Source organism: Zerene cesonia, chromosome 5, assembly GCF_012273895.1.
Source record: "Zerene cesonia ecotype Mississippi chromosome 5, Zerene_cesonia_1.1, whole genome shotgun sequence".
In the NCBI taxonomy this organism is placed as follows: domain Eukaryota; kingdom Metazoa; phylum Arthropoda; class Insecta; order Lepidoptera; family Pieridae; genus Zerene; species Zerene cesonia.
The window spans coordinates 3,472,239-3,492,559 of NC_052106.1; the positions used below are offsets into that span (position 1 = coordinate 3,472,239).

The window sequence follows — 20,321 nt, forward strand, 5'->3', positions numbered from 1 at the left end:
AAATTTAAATCTACAACTAATGTAATAAAACGATGTGGTTTTTATTTGATTTCAGAAACATTAGTAAGATGTACAATTAATATTGTAAAAACCATTGTTAGTTACTGAAAGTTTCTCACAGTGATAGTGTATGATGATGAGAAACTTGTATAAAAGGTATAAAAAACATATTTATAACAATCAGATCAACAATCAGAAACTCCCGAATATCACATAATATTATTACTTTATTGTGGGAGTCGAGCACACCTCGGCACGAATTGGGCCAGCTCGCACCGGGGAAGTACCGCACCCCCACGGAAAACCGGCGTGAAATAGTGACATGCCACTATGTTTCGTACGGTGAGTGGGGGAGCCGAAGGCCCATTTCCTTTTCCTCACCCGTCCCAGTCCATTCCTTCTTTCCAGTCGTCAATCTTTTCCCTTTCCTTTACTCCTTAATAGCGTGGTGATCGCTTATCATCAGGTTAACCACCAGCTCAGTTGCCCGCTATGACATAAAAAAATACATCAAGTATAGCTCTCATATAATAAATATGCTATAACAGGTAGCTATGTTCTGTTTTTCGTAGCCAACGCATAATCAAAACAATACCTCACCATTTTTTCCCTTAATTTTCCGTGTGTAATAAATCTCGTACCATCGTAAATCAATGTTATATGTGTTTTTCCTTTTATGTTATGTGTTTGTTACATTACGCTTCATATACGTTCCTTATAATATAATAAAATGTGATTGAATTGAAGCCTTCTTTACTGAACTGTAGGTCACTAAGTCTTCATCCACATCCGTGTTTGCCCTTAGGAATTGAAAGTTGGATATACCGATTATCTGCTTGAAACATAATATAACAGAATGATCTTTTAATTTATAGTTACAAGCATATTAACTGTTTGGAATCGATATTCTTTTTCTATGATATGAGTTTGAAACAACAGAGTGATATTGATAATTGTATAAATAAACGCGATAAAAATAATTCGTGTAAACTTACCATATACTCTGAACCTTTGTGCATTCGAATGTTTTCACAGAACTCGTTTATTATTGTTTTATTTCTGGATATTATGCGTTTAAAAAGTAAAACCCTTCGTGCCAATCCATGCCGCTGTCGCATTCACGCGATGTCGTCAATAAAAATGTGTCAAGTTCATTCAAGCGGTGACTAATCTTTATTACAAATGCATAAAATTACATGGTTTATTGTTTGACACAAAGTTTTTAAGGAATTGGTGTGTTTCAGAAACGAAATTCCACGTTTCTTTGTTTTCGTTGTTTATGTAATTAATACAGCGCTTTATACAATTGAGAAAGGTTTTAATGTTTAATAGGAAAATGATTATTTAGAAATTTAATTGACATTATACACCATTTTAATTGTGTTATTTTCGCAAAAAAGGAATACTAAAGAATAAAATGTTAAATAGCAAATTATTAATGTTTATAATTTGTTGATCGAACCTTGAACTCTCTAGAACATGTTACCATATAGGTATGCGGTTACTATTGTATTAATTGAGAAACATTAAAATCAATATACTTTATCTTCCATAGATATACACAAACATCACGAATGTAAACGAAAACAACGTCTGTTTGATGGGTTTCAAATTGCACGTAAAGAAACAAATGTAATTCAATTATTATGTTATGTTCCCTTTTCTATAATTCTTTTATTTTTTATTATATATTAGCTTCACCTGTATGTTTGTATGTAACCGACACTTTTATACTCGATTTTGACCCACTTGAAACTGACCTTTGTATACTTATCACAGATCGGTGATAATGCAATAATTCATGACTTTATCATATTATTCTGATTATGAAATTATTATTTAGGATTAGGATCAAATAACTTTCTTACGTAAACTTTGTATAATGCTGAGACAATTTAGTTGGTTTCATCATAAGCGTGATTTTTAATTATTAAATTTATTAATTTAAGATTTAATTATGGACTTGAGTGCCGCGCTCGCTGTAAAGTGTCGAAATATCGCTTATAAATCGCGTTTAGTTTAATTTCTAAATTAAAAACTTGTTAAATCTAATCTAAAAGAGATAAAGAAATTAAGACTTTTGTATCAGTCCTACAATGGATATATAGCGTATTCTTGTTCATAAATTAATTGAAATTAGTAGTATAAGCTTCTGCATTCACTATATGATTAATGTGTTGCGTTATCTGAGAGGTTCTATAGCTGACGTGGCAGTAATTAAGCCAGGACGCTGACCCACTTCGTAGATCGATATTGTATGTAAAGTTGTTCCACTTATCAAACTGGGGCTAAGCAGTAAACATCGTAGATAAAAAATAGTTTTATACTCTGTGTAACTTTGTTGGGATTGTAATACTATCGACGTTTTAGGGTTGTGTGTTTGAAGTAATCTTGTTACTTTTCAATTACTTTTTTGGAATTCTGCCAATACAAGAATTCAGGATGAATTTTTGTGTTTCATACTGGAATGTGCGATATACAAATACCCTGATTATAATAAAAATATAAAGTGCTAGACGTTTGCCCCGGTTTTGCCCTTGGTACATGGCTTATTTCATTCGGCGAAGTTGCAGCTTCGGTGATCGGTGAAAGAATTTTTGAAATCGGTCCAGTGGTTTTTGCATGAAAACGTTACAAATATACAAAAATTAAAAAGTTTCTCATTATGATATAAATGTAGATTACATCCTACTTATATTTATTTACTACAACTGTACAATATATACTATAATACTTCGGGGTATATAAAATCACAATAGATACTAAAAACAAGTCTGGGAGTCGGGGAATCGTCTTAAGTTACGTCTTTAATATAAGTTTGCGAATAAGCTCAAAGCTTATAACAATGTATTATGAGAGCTTACAAGGAAGTCTTTTTTATGCTTGCCATTATTCAAATGATCTCAAATTTAGGGTAATTGTAGTTATCTAAGCATGAGAGATGCGTTTGCAAAAAATATCTTACTTATGTTATAAACGAGAAAGTTTCTAAGAATGTATAGTTGTGTTTTTAAAACAAAACATCTTATCGGATCTGTATAAAATTTGATATAGAAATATAGTCTGGTAAAGCTACTTTTTAAGCAGGGACCTAGAGAGGGACGCCGCGGGTTCCATATAGAGATAAGACTATTAAATAAATAAAGGTTTTTGATTGTTTTTATTCGAACAAAAAGACGAAAGACTCGGCTTACCCTATTGTAAGTGCTAGATACAAACTGATAATGAGATATTTCGAAGGACTCGTAACAATTAATAATGTACAAAAATTTTGGCGGGAATTCTAAAGATTAGTTTGCGTTTAAGTTATACAATGATAAGTTCCGAGATACGAGGGATTTGGGCGCAAATAGATATCATTCTAAGTATAGAAATGCTTTTCAAGTGCTTTTCTTTTTATAAGTACCAATTATATAAAAACGATAGGACCTCTCAGTCTTACTCAATATAATTTTTGAATAGTCTGAGTTTCCTACAAAAATTAAAGCGGTTTTTTAAATATAAGAACACTTGTTATCTACAAAATAAATTTATCTTTTAAAACCGCTATCGATAATAAATAATCGTTATTTACTAGATACATTCGGAGAACATTTTACTGGAATAAATAAACAGGCATCTGAAGTCAACGCGTGACAGTTCCAAGTGCACTTAGGAAAGCGCTTTAAAGATCTAGAATTTGGAATCTAGATGTGATATAATATTTTATAGCCATACATATTTTCTTCAAATGAAGTGGTTCCGGTTTCCCCACGATGCATAATGTAATGTCGAAGAGAGGTGATGTGGGTACATTACCCCAACATATTGGAAAATATTTCTTGTACGCTCGTCCTTTCCCGAACCCCAATTTTTGGATTAAAGTCTGAGGTGGGACCTGGCTAAGTCACCACTGCTCTTATTGTAAGCAAATTATTATTATTTTTTATTTGTTAGTACATTAACACGTTTTAAACGTTTCTCTTCTTTTAGCAATTTTTATTTTGTTCATATAATTTTTTGTGTTTGTACTCGTATTTAGCACACAACGCTCAACCCAGCCACATAGAAAATCCGGTATTTTTAGGGTTCCGTAGCAAGAGGAAAAATGGTGGACGTTCCAAGTACCTACCCGGAGTACTGCGCGGTTTGACTCCACATTATTTACTCGAGCCGCAAAGGACTGGAACATGCATCCTGAGTCTGTGTATCCCGAAGAGTTCAACCTGGAGATCTTCAAGAGAAGAGTGAACAGGTGACTGCTGGGAAGCGCGCTCCATCTTAGACTACATCTACTTACCAGCAGGTGAGATAGCAGTCAAGCGCTTCTCTAGCACACATGAAAAACGGACCCTATAAGATAAATTAGATAAACTAGAACCAGACAACCTCACTGTCCGTCTGTCTGACTATCTGTCTATCTGTCTATCCGTTCGGCTGTCACCAGTTTGTACCTCATGAAGCGTGATAGTTAAACAGTTGAAAATTTCACAGAATGCATTGTTGCCGCTATATCATCAAATAACAAAAAATCGAGGTTAAGCAACGGTTGCCATGGTCAGGAATAGGATGGGTAAACCCTTTTTTACAGTTGCTCTTTACCTTATGTGTACGGAACACTCCGTGTCGCGGAACCGACTCACACATGACTGATATTTTATACATATCATTATAGTCATCTTTTTTTATTAAATACTTATGCGTGGCAGGTAGTTGCATAATTTTATCATCGTAAGGATCTCGTAATCTAAATACTTTGTTTGTTCACTCATTCATAAGAAATTCTCGTCCAAAGTTTAACTGGGAGCTATTTTTATTTTTGCGGTTCAAAGAAAACGGCAGTGACCATCGCTTCTTGAAGAATCTTAGTATATTTATTTGTTTATTCAATGTGATGACCATTTGTAGAGTGACTCATTATACGTTCACCATCGATAACTAAACAGTATATATAGTAATAAACTAGTTGACGCCCGTGATTTCGTCCACGTTAAATGTTTTTTTTTTGCCAATCCCAATGCAAATACAAGTTTGATACATCTCTTACTATTTTCTATAGTATACGTGCAACTGATCCTATGCTTTACATAATAAGATCAATCTCATCATCAAGAATGAATAGTTAATTATTGTTGTTTTTAATAATTAAGAAATTTTATTTATGACTGTTTTGATATAAAGCAAATTATGTCATGGAATTACTGCTGTATTATAATAAGCAACAAGATTAATAAACTCATAAAATTCAGCTGTGATTAAATACATTGTTAACTTTATTGCTAACTAATCAATCAAACAAGTTACATGACCCTATTTTGATTATTATTTTAATAATATGGTTCCATATAAATTTGGCCTCTTATCTATACAATGTTTTAGTTTTTTGTTGTAGGTAATATTAAATTACCTTTAACCTTTATAGATTCTATATTCAATCAAATGCCATAGACTAAGCATTTTACAGTTATTTTGGGACTAATTATTTTACACTGTTTATTTTATAAGAGGTACGTAACTGTAGTGTAATGTCAATAATCTGTATCTACTTACATATAATAGTAGTATAGAGTGAAAAGATTATATTGTTCTTGTATGTTAGTTTTCAATCGTTTAACTAAGTAGAAAACTACTATATAATTAACTTAGTGACAAAATCTAAACGAAGTTTGGCGTTTATCCCGTATGGATCAGGTTTTAAAAACTCGTGTGACTTAAAGACTAGACATTTAGCGATTGCCCAATAATTATTGAAATGTGTTTCACACATCGTTCTTTGCGCTGCATACAAATCTATGAAGAAATTGACAGCTACATATACGGTGCCTTCAATAACATTGAATCATTCAAATTACAATAAGGTAACTATTGCGTACCATAAAAAAAAGATATGGACACCCTAGGCAGCGTGTAAATGCGTTCTCCGGCGACGCGTTGGCGGCAAGTTATTCTAGTGTTCAGTCTGAATCGTTCGTTACAAGAGTTCGCTTGTTCAGAAAACATCTTCCATAATCTACGATGGCTCGGTGTGTCGCGTTTACCCTCGCCGCTCTACTGGCTCTGGTCGAGTTCGGTATGTTTTGTCCCTAATTTTCCAAATGCGTAGATACCTAAACAGGTTTGACCTTTTTCTATTTTTAAATTCGATTGTCAGTTCGAAATGGTAAACAGTGAGATCAATCTTGATTTCTGTCGTGGTATCGAAGTGTAGGTAAACGATATCGCGATTTGAATTTATGTAAGCTTTTTGCTGATTAAATACGTTTTTTGTTATTTATAAATGCATATAATAATTTATATGGATATCCATACATTTCTGTGCTTAAAAAAATTATATTTCCATGTATAGAAACGAAAACAATAATAATAAACAATATTGTTTTTCAGCTAGCAAAAAGAAAATTGACTTACTCTTTTCAATTTCATTTTACAATATTCTACCCTACGATTTATAAACTAATAATTTTGTTTTAGCTATAAAATGATATAGATTATATTATTCGTTCACAAATGAATTACATTGAAGGGAGTTGCGTGTTTTCGTGTGCAATGAGTCAAACTCAAATATTACAATGTTACAATATGAACAGCAAATTGTATACTAAAATTGTCTCAAACAATATGTAATAAAATAGATTGAAACAGCCATGGTTGCCAAATTAGGGTGCTGAATGGGGACAAACGTATGAAATAGTAGCTTTTACGGAGAGACACAGTTTTATGGACCTACATACTAATGCCAAGTACCTATTGCTAAGAAATCCTTTGTTATATTGAGACTCTTGGAGAAGTTCATTCGAATATATTTCAAATTCTTTATAAACTCGCTTTTAAAGATGTTAAAGTTTTCTAAGGATACTAATGTTTTATTAAATTGGTATTGGCAAAACCAGTAACTAGAAAACTGGCATAATTCGTTTAATTGAAAGCAATATAATTATACTAATATAAAGTTATAACATCTTTTTATACAGAGTGATGTAATGGATATCATATTTACATAAAAATCGTGAGAATCGTAACTTTATCAAAAATAAAACGATAACTTAATACGAATTGTTCATTGACCTTGTATAATATAATTAATTTTTGCAAAATATCTGAAGGTTTTATCAAATTTTTCTACAAATTATATACATACAATTGTTCTACAAAGGGTAAAAAATATAACATAAAAAAGTTAGTTACACATAATAATATAATACGAGTGTATACAATGTTATCATCACTCATTTTTCTATTTCTTTTTATATGAATTTTAATGAGGCCCCGAAAAAATGCTACGTATTAAGAATCCCAAGGTTTTGTAAAGAAATTTTGATTGAGAGAATATAAATAGTAGTGTATAATGTCAGAAGAAATCTATGTTACTAACATAAATTCATTTACCACATAGTATAACAATAGGTTAGGAATGGTCGTATGGAGGTATAAGGTAGGTATAGAGCCGGGTATGACATCATGTCCACGAATGCGTAGTACGCGACACGTACAGTACATTAGATCAATCTGTCCATGTGTTCATTATAATATTATTGTTATATGTTTCAAAATAAGAATATAAAATTATTCTGTTATAAGTGCGAAGTGTTTATGAACTTTGCAGTGCAAGTTCACTATGAGAGATTAGTAAAGAATTAAATGAAAATGGAGCACAAAATATGTATTTATCTGTTGTAAATAAGCTGTTTTAGAAAGCTGTTGTTTGAGAAATATAACTATATATTTTTATAAAAGAGATTATTGCATTTTCATAAAGCGAAAATACTCTTTTTTTGAAGAAATTAATTATTTTTAACAAAAGTTGCTTCTTCTATACATATTTATACAATAACAAGATTGATTTATTTTCTTCAGCAAGCTATTTCGATGGGCGTACGTGTTTCTAATGAGTTATTTTCCACACCATACAAGCTAACAGCAAATAGACATCGTTATAGTATATGTTTTCCTTGTGAAAAGAGTAGCTAAGAGTAACAATTGAGTTATATCAAGGTGAACAACGTAGTTAATGGTGAACTCACGAACTAAGCATATAATGTTTGTATATAAACACACTTAGATTTATCAGTCATCAGTTTAGAATTGGTTTTTAGATAACATCAGCGCTTTGTTGTTAAAATTGGATGGCTTTGGTTCTATGTTTTTAGAAATATATCGCATTCATTCTAATGTAATAAATTCGAAAGTGTTTGTTACGCTTTCACGGTTAAATCACTGAACCGATTTTGATGATATTTGCCATTTAGATTGTTGATGGTCAGTTTTCGAATATATGCTACGTTTTAAATTTTCTCTGAGAAAGCAAATAAGGATATATTTCGAATTGTAAATCGTTTTAATTTATAAGCTATATGTAAAATTTGAATTGTAATAGTTAAACGCATTTTATTATTATACCTAATTTATGGCTTGTATACTTCCATATTCATTATACTTTACACGGTAATTAATGGATGATTTATCTGTGTTTTTGTTGGTGAGATATTAACTCGTGCTAATAAAAATATACATTCAGGCACAGATAATACATAACTTTGCTTCAGGAAAACATGTACGTTCCCACATAATGTTAATCACGCACACAAAGTTTTGTTTTGACTCTCAAGGACCGAAATGTGGACAAACTTTGGGTTCCTGCCAAGGGACTATGGAAAAAATAGTAAATTTCTACCTCATAACTTAGGCTTAATGTAGCCTTGGAAGATTAAGTGTGGCCATTACGTGAAATAACACGCAAAAAGTTTTTTTTTATATTTTGCCGTGCTTGATGGTCGGACAAGAAAAAATAGTTCTGCATATTAAGTGTATGAGTAAAATATGTAGATTATTTATCTTAAGTACGATATTCATGTAACTCTTGTTATTTTTTTTTTAGTTTATAGCTTCTTTTGGTATACGGTAGCTGGATCTATGCCGATTTAAAGTTATTCCTGAAAACATTAAGCTTTTTATAAATAACTAACTAGATAACTACTTTTTATCACTCTGTTTACACACAATTAGCTTGAAAGGTGTGAAATGTAGATATGTTTAATAAAGTATATTGTGTGGTTCGATTCAACCATGGCTTATAAATATCTGGACTAGTTCGTAGAGCATACATTGAGGTGAAATGTTTACGTTAGCCCGCATAATAGTTTTATTTAAGGTTAGTTCGTATTTTTGGCCAAACAGTAGTTATTATTTATAGTAATTGTGTAAGGAATTTTTTAGTAGCATCTTAATAAAGACTATGAGAAACTATATTTAAAAAAATTTCGAAAATGTACACATACAAGTTTGGACATATATGATATGAATCAAAATATTTTCCAAGTTCACTGGTTCATTTAAAAAAATAAAGAAAGGTTGATACTCAGGAAATGAAAAGATCGCGAGATACAAAAAAAATTGTGTTTTTTTTAACATGAAATATTTTAATGTCAAACGTTGCGTATTTGCAATCGTTCGGAAATCGTAACTATCGAAGGTGACGTGATTGATCATGAACTAAATATATATATGGATGGAGGTGACATCATTAATGTGTTTATTTGTAGCCTTTATCCAACAGGTTTTGAAACGAAAATAGAGTCACTATTGGTTATATAGGTATATTATATAAGGGTTGTTATTTGACTTGACTTGACTACAGGAATGATCCATAAGTTAACGGAACGCTAGGTAATCAGAAAAGTATATTCAATATTAAGATATTGTTAGTTGGTAAATATTGTTAATAGATTTTATACTCATTTGATCAGATTCTATTAATTTATTGGATTTTCCCTACAGTTTTAACTAAGATAACTTTTATACAAATGCCTAAAACTGTAATAAAAAATTAACCATAACGTTGTAGGCAGGACTACAAGCGAAGCATTTAAAGTGTAGTATGTTATAAAAGGCCCCTAAGGTCAAATTAACGTCTTGACACGAATTTAGCGAAGATGGATTATGTCATCGAAGCCACGCCTAAAGCAATTTAAACGTGGTATATATATAGTCAAAGGAAGTTCACCTTTTGTTTTGCTCTGTACAAATATACTTTAGTCAAGAAATCTGGTAGTTTTGTCTTCAATACATTCCGGGAGTTTTGAAAATAGGTGATTTTATAAATTTATATGTATACTTTTCTAATTTAGATTTAGCCACCTCGTAGCTTTTCCACTCGCGCGGCCATATTGTAAAATGGCGTCGTAAAACGGTTCTGTGACGGTATCTTCTTTCCGAGTCATTTTATGAGGAAAATATCAATGGAAGAAAAATCGAGAAAAGAAATATATAATCTTAAAATTTACATGCAGCAATTTTATGTAAAATATTAATTTTTACTGTGTAAGTTCAAGAATAGCTCCTACTATGTTAATTATGAGCGATTAATTTAGTATTTTTGGAAAGCATTAATAATATTGTTTCATCGACAAAAAACCCTACCGTAGTTTGATACTTCTGACCTATTAAAGGGAAAATAATGTATGTCATGAAAGGGGTGCGTTCTAATATTTTTTAAAAGCTAAATTACTGACCTCTTTTCTACCTCATAAACTAAAATAGTTTGATTTTATGATGAACAGATTGATTAACGAATTTACGACAGTTATGTTTACATTTTGATCAGTTTGCAAAAAAAATAAACGGACCCATACTGTTAATAATTAAGGTTATAACATAATAGTGAACACTTCAGTTATGACTTGTATTTTTAAATTTTACTCACACAACTAAGATCAAAACCTTAATAAGATTTCGGTCTCATAATCAAGTTTTTGTATAAAATATCGCTTGGTTACACTTCTACCTTTTATCCAAAACTATCTAATGTATGAAGTTCACTACGGAGACAGAAGTTATAAACTTCTGAACTGAGTAACGCCATTGTTTGAGAAAATAGTCTTAGATAAAGTTTAAAACTTACAGGTGAATTGACTCATAATTGAAATCAATGGAATATTTTTAATGTGAAAAGGAACACAACATGACGATATGTTCAAGGGATAGTTGTGTATGTATATATCATTTACTATATCCTTATGTCATATTATTATTCTAAAACACAAAGTTATATTAAAATTCAGATGAGATTTCAGGAAGTTTTCATTAAAAGACGGAGTGATTTGTTAAGGTAGGTTTAGATATATAATCGGTTTACATTGTTTTTTTAATCGTGTTTGAAAAAGCATACTCATTCGTTTACGAAGGCATAAGAAAAGGCAGTCCATGAGTTTTACTTGCATAGTTCTCGTTCCCGTCGGATTTGTATGATAGAAACTCCTTTTTTATGGTCTAAAATTTTGTGCCAAATTTCACCCAAATCGGTTCAGAGGTTTGAGCGTGAAGAGGCAGATGGACAGACTTACTTTCGCTTATACGATACTATCCCGTAAGAATATCGGGATAAAAAGTAGCCTTTATGTTATTCCAGTTGTCCAGCTGTCTACGTACCAAATTTCATAGCAATCGGTTCAGTAGTTTTTGCGTGAAAGAGCAACAAACACACACACATCCTTACAAACTTACGCATTTATAATATTAAGTAGGATTAGTAAGGATTATATAATTTAATATTTTAAAAGCAATGGTATTCACTTCCTACTACCATGACTTACATGTTTGTTTAAAGACATCGTCATATAAAATGGGGTATTGATTTGCGTCTTGCATGCGAAATGAGTGTTAACTGTGAATTATTGTTAAACAATCTATTGTTAAACTATCTTTGATTGACGTCAGTGACATGTTACTTACGTGCTGTTAATATTATTTTATATATTACCGCTCCGGCTTTGCCCGTGGTACATATATAGCCTATAGCCTTCCTCAAACAAACAAACAGACTCTTCAGCTTTAAATGGATATAGATTTTTGTTTTTGGGTAAACAAAAATCTATACATACATACACTACAATAAACAATTTAGGTTTACCATTTCACTAAAAATTGTCTGTTATTTTTTACCATACAATATCTGTTTTATATAATATTTAATGTAACTACTATTTATTTGAATAGGTTTATTTAGAATACAAAAAATAGCGTCAGCAACATTACTTTCCGTAATAATTATCAATCATTATTTTATTAAAAATGTTGCAGATATAAAACAAAGTTAAAAATAGTTTCTATGATTTAGATACGAGCGTTTTATCAAATTAAACAAGATTTGACAATTATGGCAATCTCTCACAAAAATATTTTAACATCTATATCCTTAAAGAAATACAGCACCACATTTAATCATTCGTTCCGTGTTGTCTGAGAGGGAACGTCTATAGCGATAAGAGCTCCCTGTGTGCATTGTATCATTCGTGTTTGCTCTTGTTTTTTTATCCGTGCATACATACAATTTGTTATTAATATATATAAATTATAGATAAATTGAATATAATGATGCGTAAATAGAATCATTTCATAAACGACTACCTAGGTCGACTCGCGATTAAAAATAGCTTATGAGCGGTAACCATATGTAAAAGTCATAAGTATAGTGAAAAGACTCAAAAATTATATCTGCAAATTTCTTAGTCTTAATAATAATTGATAATATACCACAGGACAGAAGCATCGATAGGTTACTTAGTATAATACGTAGTATACTTAGGTCTTATTAGCTATCATGTAATCATTGCACAAACAAGGTTGCGACTATTATAATTGTATATTATTTGTGGGGTGAGTCATTGTATGACACCTGCTTTATTAATATATTTTACAGAATTTTAGATTTCTAAGATATTTTTTAGGTAAAAAATTATATATTATAAATGCGAAAGTTTGTGAAGATGGATGTACTCGTATGTGTTCGTTACTCTTTCACGCAAAACCTACTTAACACATAGGCAACTTTTTATCCCAACATTCCTACGGAATACAGACTAACGCAGGGGAAACCGCGGGGAGCAGCTAGTGTTTTTATACGAGTATATATGCGGAGATGTATGATAAATAAATATCACAAATATATCTTATTATCAATAATTTAAAAAGATTTTTCTGGATTGCATTGTTTGGTTGTTATTGTATCCGTTAAACTTATATATAAAGTATATTTAACTTTCAATAGCAATTTAACACAAATTTTTCGATAATATTTTCACTTGAACATCCAAACATACCTGAAGAATGAATCGACAATAGCTACATAATATGTATAGTATTTACATTTTCAAATACGTTTTTCATATAGCTAATGACTCAGACAAATTATGAAGCTATTAAAATTTTGCTTCATCGTAAACAGGTGTTGAATACAATACATATTGTATTCAACATCTAAAAATATTATGTTTAAAATATACGTTTTAAATATTTTGCTAACATTCCGAGTTAAATAGTTAGTAGAAAAAGATACATCAAAGCAAAAGACGTAGGTCGAATAGCACCTCGAAAATTTGCAGTTTTCAAATTTTGTACTAAAAAGTTTGCATGAATCGGTCTTACAATTAAGTAGCATATAAGAAGCAGATTATGCATGATTATTTACAACATGATAATTAATGGGATTCGCTTATTCTATTAATCTTACTAATCCTACTAATATTATAAATGCGAAAGTTTGTAAGGATGTGTGTGTGTTACTCTTTCACGCAAATACTGCTGAACCGATTGCAATGAAATTTGGTATGTAGACAGCTGGACAACTGAAATAATATATAGGCCACTTTTTATCCCGATATTCCTCCGGGATACGGACTTACGGGGGTGAAGCCGCGGGGCGCAGCCAGTCTTATAATAAAGTTGTAAGAATTCATCGATGTATGTTCGCTCTTACATGAGAGCCACTGAACGGATATTGGTGATACTTGGCAGTGATGTAGCTTATGTAACAATTACAGATTAACACATAAATTAAAATTGTTATCCTTATATTATGGTCGTAATAAACATGTGGAAACTGTCGTATTCTGGAACTAAATAGTTCGACGATGATATTTAAAATAAAAACAGAGATTTTCTTTCAACGTATTGTTTTCTTTTTTCAGGATCCTGCCTGCAGTGTTACCAGTGTAACTCACAATCCGACCCAACCTGTAAGGATCCCTTCGGTGGAAAGACTGTTGTGGTGGGTATTTTTGTTACCATAGATACTATTTAGCAATCTGTGGTATTACGCCCGATTTTTCCCCGTTGTCTCCTTCGGTATTATAAAAAATCAAACAAGAATTTAATTCCATATGAATCATGTCATATTTCCTAGAATTCACTCCCAAATAAAAGTTGGAAAACCGCCAAAAAGCTTAGAAGCTTAATTATGATTTCATAATGTTTACAAACATATTGTCTATTAATATCTGTTGGCAGGCTACCCCGTAAGTTTGAACCGTTAAAACAATGAATCTTCAATTTTATTTTGTTGTGTACACGGTTTTATGTTACCTTTTCTGCTTGGGTGCTGCCGGTTATTTCCATAAAGATAAACATAGACGTGCAAAGCCGCTGAAGTTACATCGTTATCGTAGTAATTGGATAGTTCTCTAATTATCAACATAATCGCTGGCAGTTTAGCCAGCTAAAGTGTATGTCTAGTTATATGTGTTGAGCTCGAAAATTAACACCGACATCATAAATGCATTAACATAGACTCCATACATTGAGATAAGACAGATGTTATTTTGTTGGTTTCACTCCTTATTGTACCTTACTTTAGATTACTTTTTTTTTTTTTTTTTTTACGTCATAGCGGGCAGCTGAGCTGATGATTCGCCTGATGGTAAGCGATCACCACTGCCCATAAACATTCGCATAGGTAGTACCTCTGTGAATGCGCTGCCCGCTTTTATGGGGTAAGGGAAAAGGAAAGGATTAACTACTGGAAAGAAGGAATGGACTAGGATGGGTATGGAAAAGGAAACGGGCCTCCGGCTCCCCCACTCACCGTACGAAACACAGTGGCATGCCACTATTTCACGCCGGTTTTCTGTGGGGGTGTGGTACTTCCCCGGTGCGAGCTGGCCCAATTCGTGCCGAAGCGTGCTCGACTCCCATTACTATATGTTAATGCTATGTGCGTCTAATACCATAATCGAGCAGACCATGAACATACCCTGTATAACACACCTCGATCGTATTTAATTACAGCAGTGTACTACCTGCGTTTTAAAAACAGTTTGCCGACAGCGGAATGGCATCTATCTGTAAAGCTACCAATCATTCCGCTTGCTGGCTTCTGGGAGCTACTTAAAATGGTTCCTTATAATCTATTGTAAACATGTATTGGTTGAAGTGTACAGAAGTATGAATAAATAGAAGGAACCTATTTCTATCATTTCTCTCCCGCGAGTGTCCGTAATTAATTGGTATAAATGATCGTTAGATGTCTTTTACTGACAATTTTCGTTATGGTTTTCTATAATATTTTCAGGACTGTTCAACACAAGACTCGATTAACTATAACCGAGCTTACCTGAGCACGATTCTACCCCGGGAGCTTATTGAAGGGGTAACTGGGGCTCCACGTTACTGTCACAAGATTGTTTTGGGTAAGGAATATTTACTGGATTCTGCATTGTTTTCTTTTTGCTCGTTTGTTCTTTTTCTATCCATCAAAGTAAAACGTATTTTGACGACCAAATTGGTGTCCTAAAAAATTTATTACAATACATTAATAGGGATTTTTTGTCAAATTTTATATCGTAATTACTGATCAAAAGTAAAAATTTTAAAATATTAACTTACTTTAACAACTCGGAGGGCTTAACATGACGTCTTAAGCAAGCAAAACAAATTCCAGTGCGGAATAGTGATAACGCAAGACGACCAACTCTGTCATTTTTCCATGCCACTGCTTTAAGACGTCGTGCTAACCCCAGGAGCACCATAAACTTTATGTAATTTTACCCATCTGTATTAACAATACTCGTATTTGTTTATTTCAGAAAACGGCTCAGTCGTGCGTACGTGCCTCGACGCCAACCCCACAGCGTTGAAACACACCTGTCAACTTCTCGAAAACGCCGCTAAAGCTGTCCCCAGCGACCCCAGCAAGCAAATCAAACACTGCAGCGTTTGTGACAAGGACCGCTGCAACGGCGCTGGATCCATCGCTTCATCTGCTCCACTGGCCATCGTAGCACTAATTGCCACTTATTTATACACCAAGCATTAATAGCCATTGTAAACTAATCAGCAAGCAACCATGTGCGCTTATGCTTGAAGTTGACATTACGTTTTAAAACACGAAAATCACGATCAAAGCACTGTAATTACTCGCTTAATAAAGTGCCAAAATTGAATTTTAAACGTCCAATTCAAAAAAAGCATCGCCTTTGAATTTCATGGACCGTCCAATGTCGTTTTTGCTTGTTGAAACTTTTATAATCCATAAGTAATAGATATAACATTAATTAATATTTAAGGAGTTATTTTCGATTGAGTTTTGCAATTAAATTTTATGGTTGAATTAATACGTATTATGTATTTCGTTATTTGTACTTAGAAAACTGAAGATGTTACGATATTTATTATTCCATATTTTTTGTAATATACGTGTTATAGTATATTGTTAAACGTGTTTTTTATTTATTAAACCGCATGTAAGTAATAAATATGTAAATAAACAAGTTTAGTTACATTTGTTAAAAATAAATCAAACAAAACTGTTATGAAAGGGAAAGAATAACAAAATATAAATTTTTATTGTGAGAGTTGAGCACGCTTCGGCACAAATTGGATCGGCTCGCACGGGGTAACACACCCCCACAGAAGGTCGACGTGAAATAGTAGTAGCTGTCTTTGTGTGGATATCATACTATTTCACGGCACTGTTGTGTGTACTATGTTTGAATGGATAAGTAGGAGGAACTGAGACCCGTATCCTATGCCTTCCCTGCCCAGTCTTTTTCTTTGTTCCCTTAATCAACACGTTCCTTATCCTATCTACTTAAGTTGAAAAACCATTTGCAGAGGCTTATGGCCTCAGCAAATAGCGTTGCTGGTCGCTTGCCATCAGCTCCTTTGCCAACTATCACATTGAAACAAATACAAAAACAAATATTACCTATTATAATAATGCATGTTTTATCACTTATTAATTGATATCTTCAATCAAATTACAATTGTATCGAATGTTTTTGAGATAGCCCATTCATTTCTTATTAAAGTGCTGTCTACAAAACATACGATATAATAATTAACAAGAAATTCACGATTTTATATCGTTTGATTGCATTAAATAAAAACCAATTATAGATAAAACGTTGTTAACGATGCATATTTTTATAAACGACATTTGATATTTGGTTTGTTTAACTGATGTTATCGATTTCGTGTGAATCGTATGTTTTTAAGATAGTATTTTCCACATTACATGATTTATATATAGACATATATTATTGTTTTGGTTTTATATCGTTATCAATAAATAATCGCTTTAAAACAATTATTTATAAGCAACGTCTACTGGTATAGCTCAGTATTTAATTGAATGAAAACTTTATAGGTTTTTACGTTTTCATAATTTTTTCATCATATTTGAAGACACATTTTTTATTAGAAATCTCATCAACTCAAACATCTTCTTAACTTTGGGGGATTTCAGCTTACTTTTCAATTTAAAAAAAATAAATTAAATCGCATTGTGAATCCACAGATTGAGATTGTTATTGCTTTCACTTTGCTATTGAATATTCCCAAAACTTCAGGATTCAAAAATGATATATAATTTGACCTATATATATAAATATAGACTTATATCCCAATAATATAGCAAGTTGGTTTGTTTATTTGAACGCGCTAATCTTAGGGACTACTTACCGATTTCAAAAAATTATTTCACCGTTTGATATTTACGTGACAATAGGCTTTATATCAACATAGACGAAACAAGGACGGAGCAGTCGTCATATAAATAAAAAGGAAAGTTGTGGGGTGTTTTACTATCACGTCGCAACGGAGCGATATTATAATAGAGTTTTTAATGTATGTCATATTTAGGAGCTAGAGAGTATCATAGGCGTTTTTCATTGATGTGAAACATTTCATTGCCTTTAGAAGAATTTTCATTTACTTCGCTAGCGCAGCCGCGGGTGAAAACTTAGTAGGTATACAAAGGTACATAAAAACAGCTATACTTAATATAATACAGGTATTAAATAATTTGTAAAATACGTACATGACATTCTTCTATGGCTCTATATTGAAAAAACGATACATTAATGCTTGTTCATTTCTATTGTGTAATGCCTCCTTGGCACAGCAATTACTTATATAGTACAGCAATTTTTTTTAGCGGGCAAAAAGTGTGGTGGTACGCCTGATGGTAAGCAATCACCACCGGTCATGAACATCCTACACATCGCAGAAAGTATTAATGTTAGTATTTCACGCCGGTTTCCTGCGGAGGTGTAGTGCTTCCCCGGTGTGAAGTGGTCCAATTCGTGCGGAAGCGTGCTCGACTCCCACATATAATTCGAACAAAAGCAAGAAATAGGGAGCGGAAGACAGGAGGTATTATTCCGTTTAAAGATCATGGAATATATGTGAATTGTAGGTATTTTGTTGTTTTATAACTACTAGAAAAGATACTACTCCCCCTGAAATAAGCACTCAACTGCGTCTCAATAAGCGAAAACTCAAAGGCCTGTTGCTAACTCTGATAATTTATGAGTAGTCCTTGATAAAGTAAACCTTGCAACAATTATTAATGACATAGAGAATTACAAATCGACTGAATATTATCTGTTGAGTGGTTTGCATTAACGCTGTGATATATAACTGGACCATAAATATTTAAAGGGTGTCGGAAATGCTTTGAGGGCATTACATGTTCGCGGTCCTTACTTCAATCCAGTTATTTTATATTTTTATATCTGGTTTGATGTGCATTTTAACTTCACACATTTGACATCTAAACAATACTTGAACCCGTTGTAAGAATACTATACAACGGGTCACAAGACCATGGTCGTGAGTCGAAAACATGAAACGATCATTTATTTTTATTCCATCCATCTATCCATACCCATCAGCGCCATCTCCAGAGTGTTAGACGAGTTACATGTACGAACGGCTTGGTAAATAAAATACGTTTCTCAGAAAAGTGTTTAGAATTCAACAATTTATAGACAATATATCAGATATTTTTATTATTCATAATAATAATTAATTAATAAATGTATTATATATTCCGCATGGACGCTGTTAATGAAATGTAAGTTAGATATATGGGTTAAATCTATAGATACTTATATAGATTTATCCCATGTTTACAATAGAAACCTTCAAGAAGTTTCATTGATTGTAAAAATAAATTAAATCGCATATTTACATCACATACTATACTTTTGCCTGTACACCGTATTACATGCGTATCTTATTTTTCTCTCTGAAGTTTCATAAAAGAAAACCTTGTTAAAATACAAACGCTTCCTTATTAGTCTTTTTCAATATACGTAATACGATTGACTTGATAAAATATTCGAAGAAATAGTGCAATTATTACGAATACAAGAATTAATACTAGAAAAAGATTAGTTTTTTGTCAATTACCTAATCGAGCTTTAAGGTTGAGTCACAGACCATGAAAATCAAATGACAAAACGATCTCATTTGTTCTTGAGACACTGCTGTAAAAGGACAAACATTTAAATACTTGTAATTACGTATAAGTGGAACACCCTGTGTATGAATCATATGTTTATATAAACATTTGAATGATATCCATATGATAGGGAGTGATAGTCGTTAATAGTGATATCAAAAGGAGATACGTAATATGAAGATGGGAAAAAAATGCATTTTCCTCGTGTTATTATTTGCTGCTTGTATTGGTACGTACACATTCATAATTTCTCTTGAAAGCCTTTATTTTAAACATATATATACCAGTGTACCTATATACCTTTTTAAGTATCTTATATTTACATACCTTACAAAAACCGAAGCTCTGTTTTAGATCAGACTAGCATATGCTGTTTTTATATCCACTCGAGTTGCTTTGGATTTTTATGGTGGGCAATCTTACCGGAAGCTTAGCAACAACAGACGATAAGATATACGACAATTTATTATAATCGCGTAAAATCAAACACAAGAAAATACTATATAATATACACGATAAACTTGCTATTGTTACAATAATTTGAATAGAATCTAATATTAGATAGTAACATGAAATTTAGATGAGTATGCTACTTAAATACACCAAAATTGCTGAGCCGATTTTGATCAAAATTAGCTTAAATGCGAATTATATCTAGTTTTTGCCCGTGGTTTGGTCCTTGATAATAGATCAACCCGACAACAAAATCAGAGTATAATTATTTCCAAATGACTCTACATCATTGCCAATAGTTATTTACACTAAATTAACTGTGTGTCATTGGCATTAAATAATTACTGCTTAATTAAAAATTTTGCTCCTTGTT

General features: G+C 32.1%; 1 protein-coding gene across 1 annotated transcript; it reads left to right on the forward strand.

Annotated features, from left to right (window-relative positions):
- Positions 1–5,893: 5,893 nt before the first annotated feature.
- Positions 5,894–16,464, forward strand: LOC119840199. Its single transcript, XM_038366711.1, has 4 exons — positions 5,894–6,049; positions 13,941–14,020; positions 15,320–15,437; positions 15,834–16,464. The coding sequence occupies exons 1-4, from the start codon at positions 5,995–5,997 to the stop codon at positions 16,061–16,063; spliced, it is 483 nt and encodes a 160-aa protein (XP_038222639.1). The 5' UTR covers positions 5,894–5,994; the 3' UTR covers positions 16,064–16,464.
- Positions 16,465–20,321: the final 3,857 nt, after the last annotated feature.